The 18,763-nt window shown below is 29.5% G+C and overlaps 1 protein-coding gene across 12 annotated transcripts in view; it reads right to left on the bottom strand.

Annotated features, from left to right (window-relative positions):
- The window catches only part of LOC108694229 (dynamin), a 97,814-nt gene that overhangs the window by 75,197 nt on the left and 3,854 nt on the right, over nucleotides 1-18,763 (bottom strand). For all 12 annotated transcript variants that reach the window (XM_018203634.1, XM_018203602.1, XM_018203596.1 and 9 more), the window contains exons 2-9: nucleotides 18,622-18,695; nucleotides 17,797-17,946; nucleotides 17,517-17,720; nucleotides 17,259-17,451; nucleotides 16,969-17,178; nucleotides 16,011-16,210; nucleotides 15,798-15,943; nucleotides 15,525-15,682 (exon numbers count right to left, since the gene is read on the bottom strand). In XM_018203634.1, the coding sequence (XP_018059123.1) occupies nucleotides 15,525-15,682; nucleotides 15,798-15,943; nucleotides 16,011-16,210; nucleotides 16,969-17,178; nucleotides 17,259-17,451; nucleotides 17,517-17,720; nucleotides 17,797-17,946; nucleotides 18,622-18,695 (1,335 nt within the window). The remainder of the gene's footprint in view (nucleotides 1-15,524; nucleotides 15,683-15,797; nucleotides 15,944-16,010; nucleotides 16,211-16,968; nucleotides 17,179-17,258; nucleotides 17,452-17,516; nucleotides 17,721-17,796; nucleotides 17,947-18,621; nucleotides 18,696-18,763) is intronic.

The raw sequence follows: 18,763 nt of genomic DNA, 5'->3' as shown, positions 1-18,763 counted from the left end.
TATATATATATATATATATATGCGCGCGCGCACCCGCACGCACGTACGCACACGCACACACACAGGGTGTCCCCCAGGGTTTTAAACACATTGAAATATCTCGGAAACACTGCGTTAATTAGAAAAATGTTTCAGACAATAATTTTTTTTTTATTACTTCGAGGGAAATGTAAGATAGCATCATTGATTTGATCTTGATGTTGTCAAGATGATGTTAGCAAGATCACTTAGAATTTTTTTAGTGGAACCTCCCCATTTTTTATTACATATTCTTGTAGCTTATCTCAAGAATCTTTTAAAACATTATAATAAAATATTTTTTCATTAAATACTTTTTCCGACGATAAGACTTAAAAGTTACAGTATCGCCGGTATTAGCATTATTCAAGGTATTCGATCGACGGCTAAAAATCTCTTGTTCAGAATCCGACTAACATTTGTCAAGATCAAGATCATTGGAGATTGTACATCTTCTTTTTATTTTTATATTTTGTTTTTATTTTAAAAATGAAAATTTTTAATACAAAAATGAAAATAAGAAGAACAACTTCCAATGGCTTTAATATTGATAAATCTTAAAAAAGCCTTAAAGATTGTTCAAAACTGGCGTAAGACGAAGAAACTAATGATAAACTCAGCCAACATCTCGGCCATTATTTTCACCGGAAAATACAAGTTTGAATCAATCGAGCCTTTGTAGTTCTGGGGTGATAAGTTATATCAATTCAGTATATCAATTAAGTATCTGGGCATTTGCTTAAAAGCGAAATTGAACTGGAGTACACACCTCGAGAAAAAGAGGAACAAAAATCCTACACCTTTATATGGGCTTATAAAAGAGCTATATGGGCGGGATTTTAAAATGGAAATTTAAATCTCAGAGTTGCCCTGTGATTATATAAAATCGTTTTGATATCAAGATTAAAATATGCTGCGATCTGGTGATCTAAGATGGAGAAGATGGGTGCCACGTTTTTGCTCAAAAGCCTTGAAGGAGAATACTTGAGGACTGTGACGGGAGCCATAAGAACCACAACAATTGAATCAGGTGATTATTAGCACAGTCAAACAAATAGCATAGAGACTAATATATCAGAATAAATGGAGAAAACTGGGCTTGGCCATACTAGGTTGGGACTTTCACTAGGCAGACCATTTCACACTAAAAAAAGCGAGATTCTCAGAAAACATCAGCTGGAAAAGGTTTTCAAAATCCAGAGCTCTTGGAAGGCAGCGAAGAACTGCTGACAATCAAAATAACTAATGAAACATCCTGAACTGATACTGATCAAAACAAAAGAGTTGACAGCAATAGAAGAGAAATTAAAAATAGACTTCTCCTCATAAGACATACATCTGCCTCTCAGAGCACATTTATTTATATAACTTTGGATCGAGCAGAAGAACTGTTGGTTGTGGAAAAGAAAGCAAGGCACAGTTTGCACATCCTGTACTGCTGTCTTCTACTCGTTTTATGTAAAAGATATTATATAAATTTTGTTGCTATATGTTTATTAGGCCCGAAGAATCTAGAAGAGGATGAGCAGTTTCATAAGCCTAGTAGCCGCAGTACATTGAACTGATTAGTCTCAAAAACAAACAGGGAGGAACTTTTAGACAAAGGAACTTTTAGATCATGCTAACGGCGAATATTTATAGTTCCACCCGCTCATCTTACTACTATTATGCTACTATTATGCTACTATTACTAGCCTGGCCGCATATAAGCGCACGGTGAGATGCAACATCGATCGCTGGATCGATGGCTGCATCTCATCGTGCACTTGGATTCAGCGATAGATCACGGCCGGGCTAATATAGCGATTTTTAGTAATTAACTAAGTAAATAACTCACTATTATAAAAATTGAAAAATTAATAAGAATTTTTACTCTCTTAATTAAATTAATAAATTAAGATAAAAATTAGCATATAAGAGTCACGCGCAATTTATTGATGCATAAGTTAAATGTAGATAATTATTTAATTTCCATTTATTTTATTTCAAACGATTCGGTTCCTTTCCTGACCATCAGAATATCGTCAAATTTCAAGAATGAAATGAGAATGTTTTTCAACTTCGTTCTGACAGCTCAAACATGTCACTGACAGATGAATGTTTTCTTTGCATTAAATGTATTATTCCTGGAATCTTCCATTATTCTTTTTTAATTTTAAATTATATGTTCGAACTTATATGTTCGAACTACTATTTTGGAGTCAGAAAGCAGGATCAATTAAATAATTTATAATTGCATGATTACATTGATCAACCAATGGATTTAACAATATTCTTGCAACAACCAATATAATATTCATTTGATCCATGATAAGTGTTGATATTTCTAATTATGTATCACACAACATTATAATGTAAGTTTTAACGAATTTTAATTTTATAAATTTATTTTAATTTTATAAATATCAATATAAAAAATTCAATATTTAATAATAAGAACAATAATTAATGTTAAAGGATTCCTTAATATTTAACAAATTAAAAACAAAAATAAAGAAAAAGTAAGAATCAGCGCGGCACTTAGTGCGCAACAATGGATATGTTTAAAAATCCATTTTTAATATAAAAAAATATAATATTCATATAATGTCCGAACGCGTTTCGACTTACTTCAAGTAATTCTCAACGGAATTAACGGAAATAATTCTATCTTGTACAAGTAGTGTATCGACCATGGTACCAACATCATCCAACATATCAAAGAGATTCCATAGATTCATTCCAGTTTACTGATCAGAAAGAAACAAGTAATTCTTATAAAGTGAAGCTATAATAGGAATGAGAATGTCAAGAATATATATAAAATTATTTTTTTTAAAAAGAAACAACAAAGAGAAAATAGATTGATATTCATCGAATTGATGCAATTTGCTCATACACATACAATAGTTAACCAATTGAATATAATATTTATTTGAGTAATTAGAAGTAATAAGAGTGATCCAATTAAATTTTTTTGTCAAATGGATAGATCAAAATGTAACAGTTGTTCATTCTTCAGTCACACAGAGACAAATAACACGTGTCACCGCCGATACAAGTACCGATCTGAAACAATTGTCTAACTCTTTTTTTTTGTATGTAGTATTTCGGATGTTAATCTTTTGTTGTAATTTTATTTTATATCCAAAATTTGCATCCTGTTCAAATGGAATTCAAATTGGTCAAATTGTAATTTGTGGTCTGTAATGATCGAATAGGAAGACATCTTTCCTCTAATGTGATTTCGGTGTTCAGAAATGCGTATAATTGTCGACCAGCAGTTTGTCCTATATAAGGAGCCTCGCAGTCTTTACGGACAATCTTATAGACAACGTTTCTCTGTGAACTGATAGGTAATGGATCTTTCTGCACTTTGATTGATTAAACTGTGAAATTTATTGACTGTAAAATGCAATTTTAGATACTATATTGTTTATAATCCTTTTAAATTTATCTGAGATATGTTAACAAAGATATCGTAAACCATATAATTTTATTGTAGATGCCAAGTTCTTTTTATTATATCTTTGTCATCATCATCATCATCATCATCATGTTACTATTTTTTATAAAATATTTTATTCTCTGAGAAATCGTATTAAAAATGAAATTCAGAGAATAGTCATTATTTAGTAGAATACTAACAATAAATTCAAATTTTTGATGAAATTTTGGGAAGAAAGGAAAAACACTATCAACTATGTCTATGATGCCTTTTTTCTGTTAGAGGATGTCTGAATAAAAAATTAATGAATATCTATCTGAAGAAATCGGTTTTTGATATCGGTCAAATATTAGTTTTTTGTTATGCTGAAAGATGATTGTGTCAAGAAAATTAATTTTGTTATCCCCTACTTCAATTGTAAACGTTGAATGTACAGAATTAAACATTTTTTGAAAATTACCGATTTGTATAATAGGAATCGCTATCATAATATCATCAACCTAACGATAAAAAAACTTGATCGGAAAATGTTGTCAAGTATATTTTCTTTAAGGTCAGCCATATCAGCCGATAATGGGGAGCCTATAGATGTCCCAAAGTTCTGCTTATAAATTTGGTCATCAAAAAAAAGTAGACTCAAGAACAAACTGAACAACAAAACTGAATTGCTAATAAAAATTCATCTTTGGGAACACTGCAACATTCCGAGATATAATTCCATCTTTTCTCAATACTCTTTATGGCTAAGTTCAGTGAAATATTAGTAAAAAACGAAACTACATCCAAAGAAGTTAAGCAAGTATGTATTTTTGTATGTATTTTTTAACTTGTTAACAAGATCATAAAGATCTATTATGTGGTTCATTTCATGGCTATTTTTAGTAAGTACAATTATTTTGTGTAAGAATGTTGCAGATGTATAAAGAGAATTGTCAATAGATACAATCATCCCAGACTATATATAATAATTTTTATATCTTTGAGAGACCATAGACTCTCGGAAGAACACCATCACTACAAAAAATTATAGATTTATAGATATATTCCGCAGATTCCGAGATGTAGTTCAGTTTTTTCATCTTGTCAGTAACTCTTTTAATTTGTTGATCATTTTTTAGAATCTTTGTTAACTACTGTATGTGTTTTTGTTACTAAGCATTTTATTAATTTTTTGTTTGTATAATGCTCGTAATCAGGCCTTATATTTAAGGCTTCCTTAAATTTATCTTCAGACACGAATTATTTCATAGCTATTAAGTATCTAAAGATAAATTTAAGGAAGTCTTAAGTACAAGATCTGACTATAAATACAGGCATAAATCTTTATCTAATACGTAATATTGCCTTTGTCGGCCTTTGTAACAATTAGATTCGAATTGCTTTTTAAAAAACAATTTAATAACAACAATAAAAAACATTTAGTGAAGGAAAATAAGCCGATTAACATGCCATCAATACAATTCTTATGTAAGGAAAAAGTAGAAACATTACACAGGCTCACAAAAAAAATATTCTATGCTAAGGTAGAGACCCAGCTATTCTTATGTAAAAATAGGACCATCCAGGGCAAATCTAGAGCGAAAAAATGGTTTAAAAATGGGAAAAAATGGATCATTTTTTTGCTCTAAACTGAAAACTTTGCCTGGTCCTATTTTTATATCAGATTTGTATTCAACGACTCAAAATACATAAGAGTAGCTAGGTCTCCACCTCAGCACAGGGCACTTTTCTTTGTGGACCTGTGTTATTAATGATTGGAATAGAAAAATTTCTGATGTTTGTTTGAGTGTTCTTCAAGATAATTTCTTTTTATTAGAGTTGGAAAAGATATTTTTCTGAGTTATATATATATATTCAGAGATGTATATATATATATATAAACCAGATTACCTTATAAAATTTTTAGGTTACCTTATAAAAATCGATAATAAGTATTAAAAGTAATATGGAATTTAAACAAATAATAAAATATGATATAAAAAATAAAATATCCAAACTTTTTGTACTCAATTTCTATAATAAATATAAGTCACATTCATTTTTATTGATTATATGTAATTTTCTTTCTCTCAGCTTATGTATTATATGACTTGTGTTTGTCGTGTACACATGGTGTACGTACATATTCGAGACTTGTATGTACAGTTTATTGCAATAAAATTAAAAGCAATAAAAATCCGATCCGGTCGTGTTGTTTTCTGATAGGTTATTATTATATTTACAAGATTAATAATCTCTCGGGAGACAGATTATTAATTTGAAATAAAATCGGATGAATATTAGTTTAAAGCCAACGCACATACCTAACTTACATACAAAATCGCTATATATGAAAAGTTTCACGTGAAATCTCAATGAATAAAAAATGAAAAATGAAAAATAAAAATAAAATGGATTTCATGTGAAAGTGATCGATCCCCTGAGGTCGAAACGTTGTTACCTTTTGTTTGTTATCAATTGTATAAAATAAAATTAATTTTATACACTGATATCCTGTGTTGGCTCATTAAAAGGCTATTATTACATTATTAATCGATTTAAATTAATATATTATCTTTCGGACACTTCAAGTCTTATTAACATTTAAATTCATTTTTATACAGAATCTATTTATATTTAACGACAAATTTACTGTTACATTTTATTTAATGAAGTTACGTATGCATAATGTAAGAATTTTGTCAGCCTTTAAATTAAGGTTGTTTTTCTGTTTTTCTATATATGTAACATTTCTTGTATATGTAAAATTAATCTCTCTCTTTAGATAGCGTTCTGTGTAAATTATTTTTATGTGTGAAGTCATGATTATGATTACTCATCCTATGCTCTGTGATTACTGGTTGTGAGTTTTAATTTCTGTTAATATGGTTGCGGTGTTCCATAATCCATGTTTTCAGGTACTTGTTTCCAGCACTTCTAACATAAGATGATTCACAACATTGCATTCAATTTTGTATACAACAATCTTTTTATCTAGCAAAGCATCCTTGTGTCCTCTTATAAAATATGAAAGTTGATTCATACTAAAACAGGAAAATTTTGATTTTATGTTTTTGACTACCCTTCTGAATTTATTTAACTTTATTTACCTTTGGAATGTATGGTATAGTAAATAGAGTGAATTCCAATATGAATTAGAGTCCAGAATGTATAGAAGAATAGAATTGAAGATATTTAAAATTTCTTGAACTTTGAAGAAATGTGTAATATCCATATATCTTAGATAAGAGAGTAAAAATTCCTAATAATGCCCTGTAAAAATTCTCTGTAACACCTATTCTTCTAAGTCGTTCAATATATATGTTCTCTACTATGATTGGTGTAAAAAAAATTGGCGATTTACATTGGAAATTGGAGGCCAAATTTTGAATTTTCTAGATACTAACGATAATTAATAATAAAAATAAAATTGAAATCGATTAGTTTCATGAAACATTTTCTGGAAGGTATTTAAATTTTCACTCTGAGCATCCTCTCAACCAAAAAAAAAAAGGTATAATAATCAGCATGACAAATAGAATGTTTCTTTTATCAGGAGACACGATAGTCTTAGTGCTTGATAAATGCAGCTTAGACAAGGACACTCGTGTTCCTTTACGCAAGATTATGAGTTACGGGAGATCGAGATTATTAGATTTCAATAATGGCTAAACCGATCAAATTCTACGCTCAATCGATAGCTTTCACTCGAATTAATAAAAACATTAATTTTTTTCTATTATACGTACCCTACAAGTGAAGATATTGCAAAGTCCCGATGTGAAACTTTTTAAGAAACATCGTCGTTATTGCCATTAAATTCATGTTCATTATCCAACCAGAATGTACTGTTGGATGTTTCGACGCGAAAGTGCGCTAACATATTGGTGCAAAAAGCGCTAGCAATGCATGGTAAACGAAATTATACGCTGATATTTGTTAATTCAGATAGGAAATGATAATGATAAAACGATCTATTCGACCTCCATCTTCACTTGTTTATAATTTAATGTATAACAAAAGGAGATCAAGCGGAAATGAAATTATACACTATATTTGTTAACTCAGTTAGAAAATAATAATAATAATAAAGAAGATAATAATAACAAGTAATTTATTCCACCTCTATCTTCATTGGTTTATAATATTATAACTTAATATTTAACAAAAAGGAAGTGAGATAGAAATTATACGTTTGTTAACTAAGCTAGAAAATGATGACAAAGCGATCTATTCGATCTCCATTTCGATCTTCATTTGTTTACAATTTAATTTTGTTTTACATAAAATAACGAATCTGATAAGTAGATAGTAATAATATTAAAATCGAATATTAAAATCGGAAAAATACGAAACAAAAATATACATAAAATTTAACATACAACAAATTACATGATGATTAGTTAATTATTCTTCGGAAAATACGGATGATCGTCGTCTTAACATTTTTATCGACGACTCAAGTAATTATTTTCCTTTAAACTATCTTTATTTTCCTTTAAACTAAATTCATTATATAAAAATTATATCACAAAGAAAACAAATCAATAAGTTATAAGGCCCAATTTCGGCTCTCTTTAAATTTCGTCCAAATATGAAAATCAATTTCTTGAGACCAATAATAAGGTAAACTGTTTCTAAGAAGGCGTTTATCATTATAAAATGCGTGATATCACAAATTTATCTTTATAAATATGCCGATGGAAAGAACTCATCTCAATGATCTTGATGTATATTATCAAGGTTATGACCTTGAATGATCTTCAACAGATTTTAACTGTCGCTCCTTATTCATTAAAAAGTTATTAACAAAAATTTTGAAAAATGTCTCTTTCAACTACTCATAAAACAAAAATTTTCTGTTTTAAAATATATTTTACGACTGTTTATGCGAAGTGAGTTCCTCCCCCCCCCTCCTTCCGACTAGAAATTTTCCATGCGATGTTCCACTCTACTTTCTCCCCTATTTAGAAGTGTACGACTTTCCAAAGCAAATTCCACCCAAACTCCTCCCTCCCTAGGAGTATTCGATTTTCTATGCAAAGCAAGCTCCATAAAAATCTGCATAAAAAGTCGTTGCATCCCTATCTTCCCCTGGCAGGGAAGATAGGTTGGAAACTCGCTTCGCGTGGAAAGTTGTACACTCCTTGGCAGGAGAGGGGGGAGGGGAGTGACACTCGCTGCGAAATGAAGTTTATATGGGATGTCCGGTAGAGGACTTTTCGATTCAGTCTGTTCTATCTATACACGAGCGCTTTGTCAAAACTTATCAGACATCCTGAATAGTATTGTAATATTTGCATTCCTATTGAAGATTTTAAGTATTCCGAACCAAATGACTTTTTTTAATTCTCATACATATAAAATTTTTATATTGTAACATTCAAAAATATTTTCTGTTTGAAACAAAGTAGTAGCTATTTAATTCTTCTTCAAAACATTATTCAAAACGTTATCACAAAATTACATCATTTTGTCTATTCAAGTGTTACCACAAAAAATTAAAATAAACACTTGGTACTATTAGATCGAATAAAAACTATAAAAACTATAAAAACAATTTAAAAATTATAATAATAGTTAATAAAAATAAATAATAAAAGAGAATAACAATTTTAATAATGAATTTAATTTGTTTGAATGTTACATTGAAAAATAAAGTTTACTATTTATTTATTTTTTTTTTTCGTAACACATATCATATAAGTTCAAATTTATTCAGCTTTTGGCGAATTCGGCACACATTCATTAACTCTGCTCTGTGCTGCCCTGACATAGTGCGAGTGTAGAATCACTTTAATGCTATGCAAATTGCATTGTCAGAAACAATAAAAAATCAATGCAATATTTCTTAAACTCAGTTATTCGGTTGGTCTAAATATAAATTTAGCACTACATTGGGTTAGTTTTCATTTGCTGAATACGATAATCTTAACTCATTGATACGGTGCGCACAAGCCGAATGCGTGACATTGAAAAAGTTCGCACTCAGTGCGAACTTTATTAATGCAGTCTGTCGAATTCACTATTAGACTTAAACTTATGCAGAAATGAAAATAAGAGGCACAATTTTCAAAGGCTTTTACTTATGAAAAATGACTTTATTATAGTGTTTTGAAAAGCTTTGACAGCTAAATCTGGAATAAAAAATTGGGTGTGTCATTTAAAAAATCAACGTGACCTTGATCTAACATTGACGTCAGCCAAGATAATGATGATAATATCATTAAATAGATTTTTCGAATCCTACAACTTTTGTTTGGAACATTTTTCTGTAAAATACATTTTCCGAGATATTCTCGATGTGTATATTCTCAACCCTTTTTGAGACATCCTATATACATAATTCACATTGAATTATTTAAACATTAAAGATCTAGCTTTGATCGTTATAGGCACTTTCTAGTATTCTAGTATTTCTAGTATTCTAGTATTAATTATGTTCTCACATGTACGATCTAAAATAAGATTATCTTTTCTAAATCAAACTGAAAACGAAAATAAGGAAGAAAAGAAAAACTGCATTTTTGGTTTATTACCTCCTTTGGTTTATTATATCCCAAAAATGCCAAATAAATTCAGAAAAATAATCCAAGACATAAAATCAAAATTTTCTTTTTTTAGTATGAACAAACTTTCATGTTTTATAAGAGAACATAAAGATATTTTGCGAGATAAAAAGTTGTACACAAAAATATACAAAATAAAATGTATACAAAATTGAATGCAATGATTGTGACGCATCCTATGTTAAATAGAAATGGCGGAAGGCACTTGAAAACACAGATTGCGAAACACCGCAACCATATTAATAGAAATTCAAACTCACAATCAACAGAAATCACAAAAAACAGAATGAGTAATCATGATTTCAAACGGAATAAAATTTGTCCTTAAATATAAACAGATTTTGTATAAAACTATTATTAATTTGAACGTTATAAAACTTAGAGTTTCCAAAAGGCAACATATTAATTTAAATCCGTTAATAAAGTTGATCATCATTTGTTCGATGTAATTATGCAGTTGTTAATTATTTAATTGCTCTACGCTTTCCGACTTCGAGGTGTTAAGTTCGAACATTAAAAAGTAATAAAAAGAAAATAATGGAAGGTTGGCGTTCCACAGAATAATACATGTAATGCAAAGAAAACATATTTCATCTGCCAGTGTATTCGAGCTACCAGAACGGAGTTGAAAAACCTATTTAAGATCAAAATTTGATGGTGTACACTGATGGCCCAGAAAGGAGTCAAAACGTATAAAATAAAATAAATGGAAATTAAATAATTATCTATATTTGATAATTATCTATATTTGTGCAATGACAATTGCGCATGATTCTCATGTGCTCATTTTTATTTTAATTTATTAGTTCAGTAAGAGAATCTAAGAATTCTTATTGATTTTTCAATTCTCGCAACAGTTAACGAATTATTAATTATTAAAAATTGCCATACTAATTCGACTGTCTATCGCTGAAAGCAAACGCACGGGGATGCAGCTGTCCAGCGATCGGGATTGTATCTCATCGTGCGCTTGCATTCGACGATAGGCCGAGCTAGTAATAGTAATAATAGTAGTAAAATAATAGTAAAAGTAATAGTAAAATAAACGGATGGGACTATAAATCGTTAACATGATCTAAATCTAATTCCTTTGTCACTCCCCGCTTGTTTTAAAGATTAATCAGTTCAATCTAGCATCGTACTTATAAGACTGCTCATCCTCTTCTCTTTTAGATATTCTATCTAATAAACATATAGCAGCAAAATTTTTACAATATCTTTTACAAACGAGCAAAGGGCAGCGCAGGATGTGCAAACTGTCCTCGCTTTCCTCTCTACACAATCGATAATTCTTCTGCTCAGTGAGAAGTGAGTATATCTGACAGGCATATGTCTTATCAAAGAGAAGAGGCTTATACCTATTCTCTTTGTCTTTTCTCATTGTCAACTCTTTCGTTCTGATCAGTTATTTGTTTCATGTTTCATTGATTGATTGACTGTCAGTAGCTCTTCGCCGTCTTCCTCTTCCTGTTTCAGCAATTTTTTTTATGTATCTTTACCCATGGAAAAGAAAACTCCAACAATCTATTCATCTGGGTCCCCAGTTTAGCCAATCCGTTTTTTTTATTTCCGAGTATTCCCAATCGAAGTTATCACCGCTTTGGCGATAGGCCGAACTAATGTGGCGATTGATATATCAACAAAAGAGGATTCAACTCCGATAATCTTGATTTTGACATATATTGAACATTTAACAGGTTTTAGTTGCTGATCCTTCGTTTAAAAGTTATTAATGAAAAAAGTTTACTGTTTTACAGGGCATCACGAAGTCTACAATTGTAAATATAGTTTCACATAGGTTTTTGATTTTCCATGCGAAGCGAATTCCTCTCTGATATGAGATGTACGGTTTTCCAATTCCTTTTGCCTCGGTTCGTATGACTTCCACTCCATCTCCCCTCCTGTTTCTGGATCTACTTTCCACGGGAAGCGAGGTCCATCCTCCTCTGTCTTGAGGCATAGGACGCTTCGCGTGGACAATCTTTTCTACATTTTTCTACACAAAGGAGAAGGTATTGTGCACCTCATTTCGCGTAGAAAGTTATTACATTAGGGAGGAGGATATGGAGTAATTGCTAGTACTCTAGCATATAGCAGAAATGAGATATGTTATGTCCGGAGGACTCCACGATTCTTTTCTTTCACGAAAATATTATCATCGAGCCGAAAACCAAACACTTGTGAAAATTAATTGAAAAGAAATTTCAATCTTATTATAATTATAGTGTCAAATGTAGAAAGATTAATAATAGAAATCAAAGAATGATATCTAATAGATTGATCGGGTATCTAATACCAAGTGAGATCGGCAATGGAGTATTTTCAAGCTAATAATAAAATCAGTACGAAATCTATATGATATCTAGGCACAATTGATTTCCATATTTTCTCTCATCTTCTGATTATCAAAGAGAAAGAAACTCATAGTATAAATTAAGGTGTGTGAAATGCACAGATCCGAAAGAGATAATTTAATTAGTAATTTGATTCCGCTTTGGAAGTGCATATTGGGTGAATTGATTACCGAAGGTGGCTCCTCCAGTGTAAAGATCCGACAGAGGGATGTCCTTCTTGTAGTTAAATTTTTGGATTAGGCTGCAGATTAAACGAAACTATAAATCACCGAAAAGTAAGTTCAAGGCAATTCAATTCATTAGATTATCTATTTGAAAAATTCAAAAAATTCCAGTTTTTGAGAAATAAACAGGCGCAGAAACAGCAACAAGCGCGACTTTCCAGCCGTCTAGTCAAAACCTCGAAAAGATATAATTTATTGCAAGTAATAAGACAAGTAGGAAATCAAATTGAGAACGAATTAAAAAATTTTCTCTCTCTCTTCTGACTTCACTAGTTTCAGTTCTCGGTTAGAATAACTTTCATCTCTCGAAATTTACTCTTCAACCTTAAAACCAGATAGTATCTCACCTGTCAACATTCAACTTTGCCTGAACTCTCTCAAAGTGACCATTCCTCTTACATAAATCATCCTTCTGAAAATAATTATTCATTTCTTCCTCCAACAAATAAACAAATTTACATCTCTTATCCTAATCTCTCTAATTAAAATTATTTAGAAAAATTATTTCCTCCAAATCTTCAACTTTTTAAATCTTTCGAGTTTCAAATAATCAGAGCCTATCTTTCTAGATGTTCCCCTAATCAATGAATTATAATCCTAGACTGAAACTCATGAATCCTTCTCCGTTTCAATAATTTCTTATACCCCGAACTAGCCTTTCTCTCTTCTGACTTAGAAACACAATATCACAATTTGTGCGCACAAACATTTGGATCTCTCCACCTTAATTGAAAGAATTTATGTGAATAATGAACAGGAGATAAGTCAAAATTATAATTACACTTTTCAAGATCCTCTGTTCAGAACTTCCAAAATAATATAAATCATCCGCGGAACACAACACAACATTTTACACTAAACTAGACGATATTTAAGTAAACTTAATTTAGTTTTAAGAAATTTAAATTATTATGTATATTATAATAGAATTTATTAAAAAATTTATTAAAGTTATGTAAGATTAATTGAATGAATTTATTCAAATCCTTGATTGCATTCCTCATCTTATAATATATATATAAGGTCACATGATCCTATCTCAGGCATAGGGAAGTTTCCTTGATCTAAAAACGATCTAACGGTCATACTATTTCAAAGCAGAGTAATTGCGTTCGACTGTAGACTTGTTTTGAAATTTAACTCGAGTATGTTCAAGTTGTGATACGCGCGATAAGGCATCGATCTCCTGTCTTGCCTGAAACGTCAATCCACGCACTTTTTAATTCCCATGAAATAAAGATTCTTACGGTTTTGACGTAACAAGTTATTTAAAAAATTTTTTTGACAGTTATTTTTAAAGGAAGGACGATCACTAACTATCCTGTTGGAGATCACTAAGGTCATGATCTTGACAACATAGGTCAAATGTCATTGGAGTTGAACTTTTTTGTCGATTTATTCAGCGATTTTTAATAAAGTTAATAACTCGTCAATTATTGTGAAAATGAAAAGTTTTAGAGGATTTTTCGACTTCATTTAATCTATTTGCATATGAAAATAATCCCAAATATTCTTTTCCAGGGACACCCTGTTTATAATTTAATATAGAATAGAGCGGAGTTTTTTCGTTCATTTTTCGATGTTTATACTTCTGAACAGCAAAAAATAATTATTTAAAGATTGTGCTTTCAAGAAACAATTATGATTATATAACGTAATTATAAGTACGTTATTGTACAGATATTGTTTATCATCGAAAATGTACTATCGTATTACTTTAAAGCTAAAACTGATGAAATAGTTCCGCTCTACTATACCTTATAATACTAATAGAAAATAAAGTGAATGTATTACTAAAACAAAAAATATATTCAGAAGAGTTCATAAAAGTTTATACTTGTATATATATAATTTTAGTATAGTGTTTTCTGTATGTGTGTGTGTATGTGTGTGTGTGCGCGCGTGCGTTCGTACGTATGTGTGAGTAAAAATATTAAAGTTTATTGTTTGTCAAATTAAGAGCAGTCTCTGGCCTTGAAGGAAACTGAGAATATTAGTGTGATTGTAGACTGCTGTGAGCTGATTTTAGCAAGACATGCATTGACTGTAAAAGTATATGCGTTGATAATTAGGAATAAAAAAATAATAGCAAACATATTAATCACGTGTAGTACAGTTTCTATATATTTTCTTTCTATATTTTCTCAAAAATGTTAAAAATTTTAATTTTCTTAAAAATGTTCTTAGAAAGAATATTTCTTGTTAATAAATTATTATCCTTCAATTTATCTTAATCTACTTTAATATATGTTTAAACATTATAAACATTATATATGTTTAAACATACATGATATCCAGCAAAATCTGGTCAATTTAAGGATAATTCTAAGATATTCCAAATAAAAATCCTGATTTTTTTCAGGATTTATCTATTGATCAATTTTCATTATTTAATTAATTTTCATCGATTCGTGCAATATTATGCTTTGTATTGAAGTTAGAATTCTATACGAATGAATAAAACGGTAACAAATTGAGAACAATAAAGACCACTAGACATCACGTATTATACAAATAAATTTTCACAGTATTTTTAAATAAACTATTTTTTCTAAATTGTATAGAAATAAATATTCTAAAAAATAAATAGTTTATTATCTTAAATGACAAATACTACAGCATATAAAGAATCTTAACTTTGTAAAATTTTATGCAATACACGTGAACATATTGCTAATACTTTTTTAGAAAGCAGTCTTTTGAAACATACATCTCGTTTAAATACTATAACAGCATTATGTAACGTCTCTTACTATTATAGTGGCTATATTAAATTTGACATAAAATAAGAAAACAGAAGCAAGCATAAATGTAACGAAACCGACATGTAAGAACTAGAAGTATCAACTTAAAAAATCGAAAGTATTTGGCTACTGTATATACCTCTGTAAATAATACTTGAAATCTAAGATAACATATAACAAATAATGTGAAATATTTAATGATTACTTACTTCGCAAAACCGATGAAATCTTCATGATTCGTATTCATATATGCAAGCTCGCAATCCACCAATAAGATCAGTTGCTCTTTACACATTTGCTCGCGCTGCCTGACGTATGTCGTTATGATACGTTCCGTTTCTTCTCTTAGTCTGGGATAACGCGACATCTGTTATATTAAAAAATTAGCACATAAAAATTGCATAATTAACTCATATTTTAATATTGAATTTTAATAATTCTTATAGCTTTTATCTAATATCTTATAATTATTCTTGACTTACCCTATCTGTACAAATGCGTACAACATTACTAAGTTCTTGCACGACTAAATCTACACACTTGAGACTTGGTTCTTTAAGTCTGTTTATTTGTTTTTTGACTATTGCTTCAAAAGCCATGTCTGGGGTAAACAATCCCACCCTGATGCCTATCATATTAAAATGTACATAATTGTTAACTTGTTTTGTCAATTGATAAAATCAAAAGAAACTCACCATGTATATTTCTGATGGCGAAAGCAATTTCTTTTCTTAATTCTTTTTCATCAAATTCCATTTTAACAATTTCGAACGGGAAACGCTCGTGGAAAAGTCTGTTGATTTTCGCACCACCACTGAGTTCCATAGTATTAATTTGTGCTGAACCTGAGCCTTCTATAGTTCTCTCGAAATCTGATTGAAGCTGCTGTATCATCCTTAAAAACGTTTTTCTATTAACTTGTGTAATGTAAACTATCATAAAGTATTAGTTACATAGATAGAGAGTCTTGATGTTATCTATCATTCACAACAAAAAACATATTTGAAGTAATCTCTATTATTGCATCACAAAAACCAAATTTATAATAGAAATGTCATACTATAAAGATCTATTACTTCACAGATAAAAAATATTTTTTGTTAGAAATTTTATTTATTAGTTTTCTTGTAGCAGAATAGTTTTATATCATCATATTATCTTCTCATTCTTAAAAAAAATTTGCATAATAAAAAATTGTATGTTTCTCAATTACTTAAAATTTCATGCAAATGGCAAAAAAACACTATTTTGATAAATAAAATTATTATAAACGCTATTTTGGTTAAATAAAACTAATAGAGCAAACACAAGGATACCTACGTATACATTTGAATTGATCTGAAAACGAAAAGCAAATGATCTAAAACTTCAAGACCCTCTATAAAATAAAAAATATTAAAAATGAAAAGATAAAGAAGAACTATAATTTCATTTGCATATTATTGCTTTATATATGAAGATACGAAGTATATTCATCAAAAAAATGTTGTTATTACACTTATGTGTACACACTAGTTATTATACTTATGTGACATATTCTGCTATAAGATACGCATTTGTGATTTTTACAATATATTATAATTTTTATTTAAATAGAAAACGAGCACTAGGATACGTTAAACTTGCAAATTATAACATTTTAAATTCACTTACTGTAACATAGCCTTTGTTTTGATTGCAGGATCATCAGGCCTGAAATGTTTGTACTGTTCGACATCTTTCTCTAAAGTTAACTGTTGCTTTTGTAATCTATCTCTTAGAGCTGGCAAGGTATCCCTGATATGATTCGTTAATTGTTGATTGAGAACTCTCTGCAAATATGGTGTACCCAATCTGTCTGCTAGATGACGATAAGACGGATGGCTAACAAATGAAATAAAAGTTATATATGACTAGAAAAAAAATTACATTTTTGTCATTTTCAGAATTATTCGCGCGTATACCTAAGAAAAAACTTTCGCTCAGCGGCTAAAGCATTTTTAATATCCTTTCGTCCTTCTATATCCTTTTGACTTCTATTAACAACACCAATATAACCTCTTCTCAATGGCAATAATTTATTTTCCAAAATATCTCTTGCATCAGTGCCATCGTCCATGAGATCCAGTTTAGTAATAACACCAATTGTACGTACACCTTAATAATATCGTGCATTAATGTTAATTCAAATAAATATTAATACCAGCATTGCAACTAAATACCTTGTGCATCCACTTCTTTAGCAAGTTTAAGAGCATCGCTATTAGCTAAATCAGTATTGGCTGGTGTGACTGCCAATATGAGACAATTTTCACGTTTGATAAATTGAAAGATCATGGCTTTAATTTGGGCTTCTATATCTGCTGGCTGATCTCCAATTGGTACTTTTGTAAGTCCAGGTAAATCAATTAATGTCAAATTTAGAACTAAACAAAGATAAATATATATTAATAAGTGATAATTATCATTTATTTTTTAAAACAGGCTTCTTATTATACTTACCGTTGGGTGAATATACTCTGAGATTAATTGGTATATTAGAAATGCCCTTATTACTTCCAGTCACTCTGTCTGTTTCTGCTTCAATTTCTTTCCGTACCTCATCAAAATCTACAAATTTTTTACCTTTACAATGCAAAAACTCTGCATATTCTGTAACATAAGAAAGAAAAAATTATTTTAATTTCCAAGAACAATACTTATTATTTAAGAAAAAGAATAAAATAAAAAAATTGAAATTTGATATAATATTTTATATATTTAATATTCATCATATTTATATTCTGTCTAATGAGATACAATTTACATTTATTATAATTTTAAAGGAAATATATGATAATTTTAAGGGAAGGATATGTGATAACTTGTTGTAAAAGTTCAAGAGGTAAAATAATTTTATTAATCTTGTTTTACTATATTCTATTATATTTATTAATACTATTTATTAATACTATATGTAAATAATAAAATACAAAATGTCAATAACTTTTCTTATGAATTCATTTAATATAATCAATGTCGCATAATAAAAACATTTTTAAGAAGAGTCAAACAGAGAACAGTATAAGTGAAGTAAATGCATTAGACATTAATACATTCCTTGCTTAAAAGAAAGATTTGCCATGAGGTCAATAGATTAACAAGATAATATTACCAGTATATACGAGAGAACTCTATATCCTTTAAATTCATTTTTTATATATGATTTTAAAAAAGTAACAGATTTCGAGAATACTATCAGATATGTAAGATAATTTCACATTGATTTGTATTATACATCAAATAAAATAAGAAAAATAATATAATATGGGCTACATTATGACTCACCAGTTGGGCAGTTAATCAATTGTAAGATGAGAGGTCTTCTTGTCACAATGCCTGAACCTCTAGGCAAGAAATCTCTGGAAAAGTGTAAATATTCGTTGTTATAGTTAACTTTAATTAACATTAATTTCATACAAATATTAAT

This window comes from Atta colombica, unplaced genomic scaffold (genome assembly GCF_001594045.1).
Source record: "Atta colombica isolate Treedump-2 unplaced genomic scaffold, Acol1.0 scaffold1, whole genome shotgun sequence".
Taxonomy (NCBI): domain Eukaryota; kingdom Metazoa; phylum Arthropoda; class Insecta; order Hymenoptera; family Formicidae; genus Atta; species Atta colombica.
Note: the sequence above shows the minus strand (reverse complement) of the source record. Positions and strands in the feature narration are given on the sequence as shown.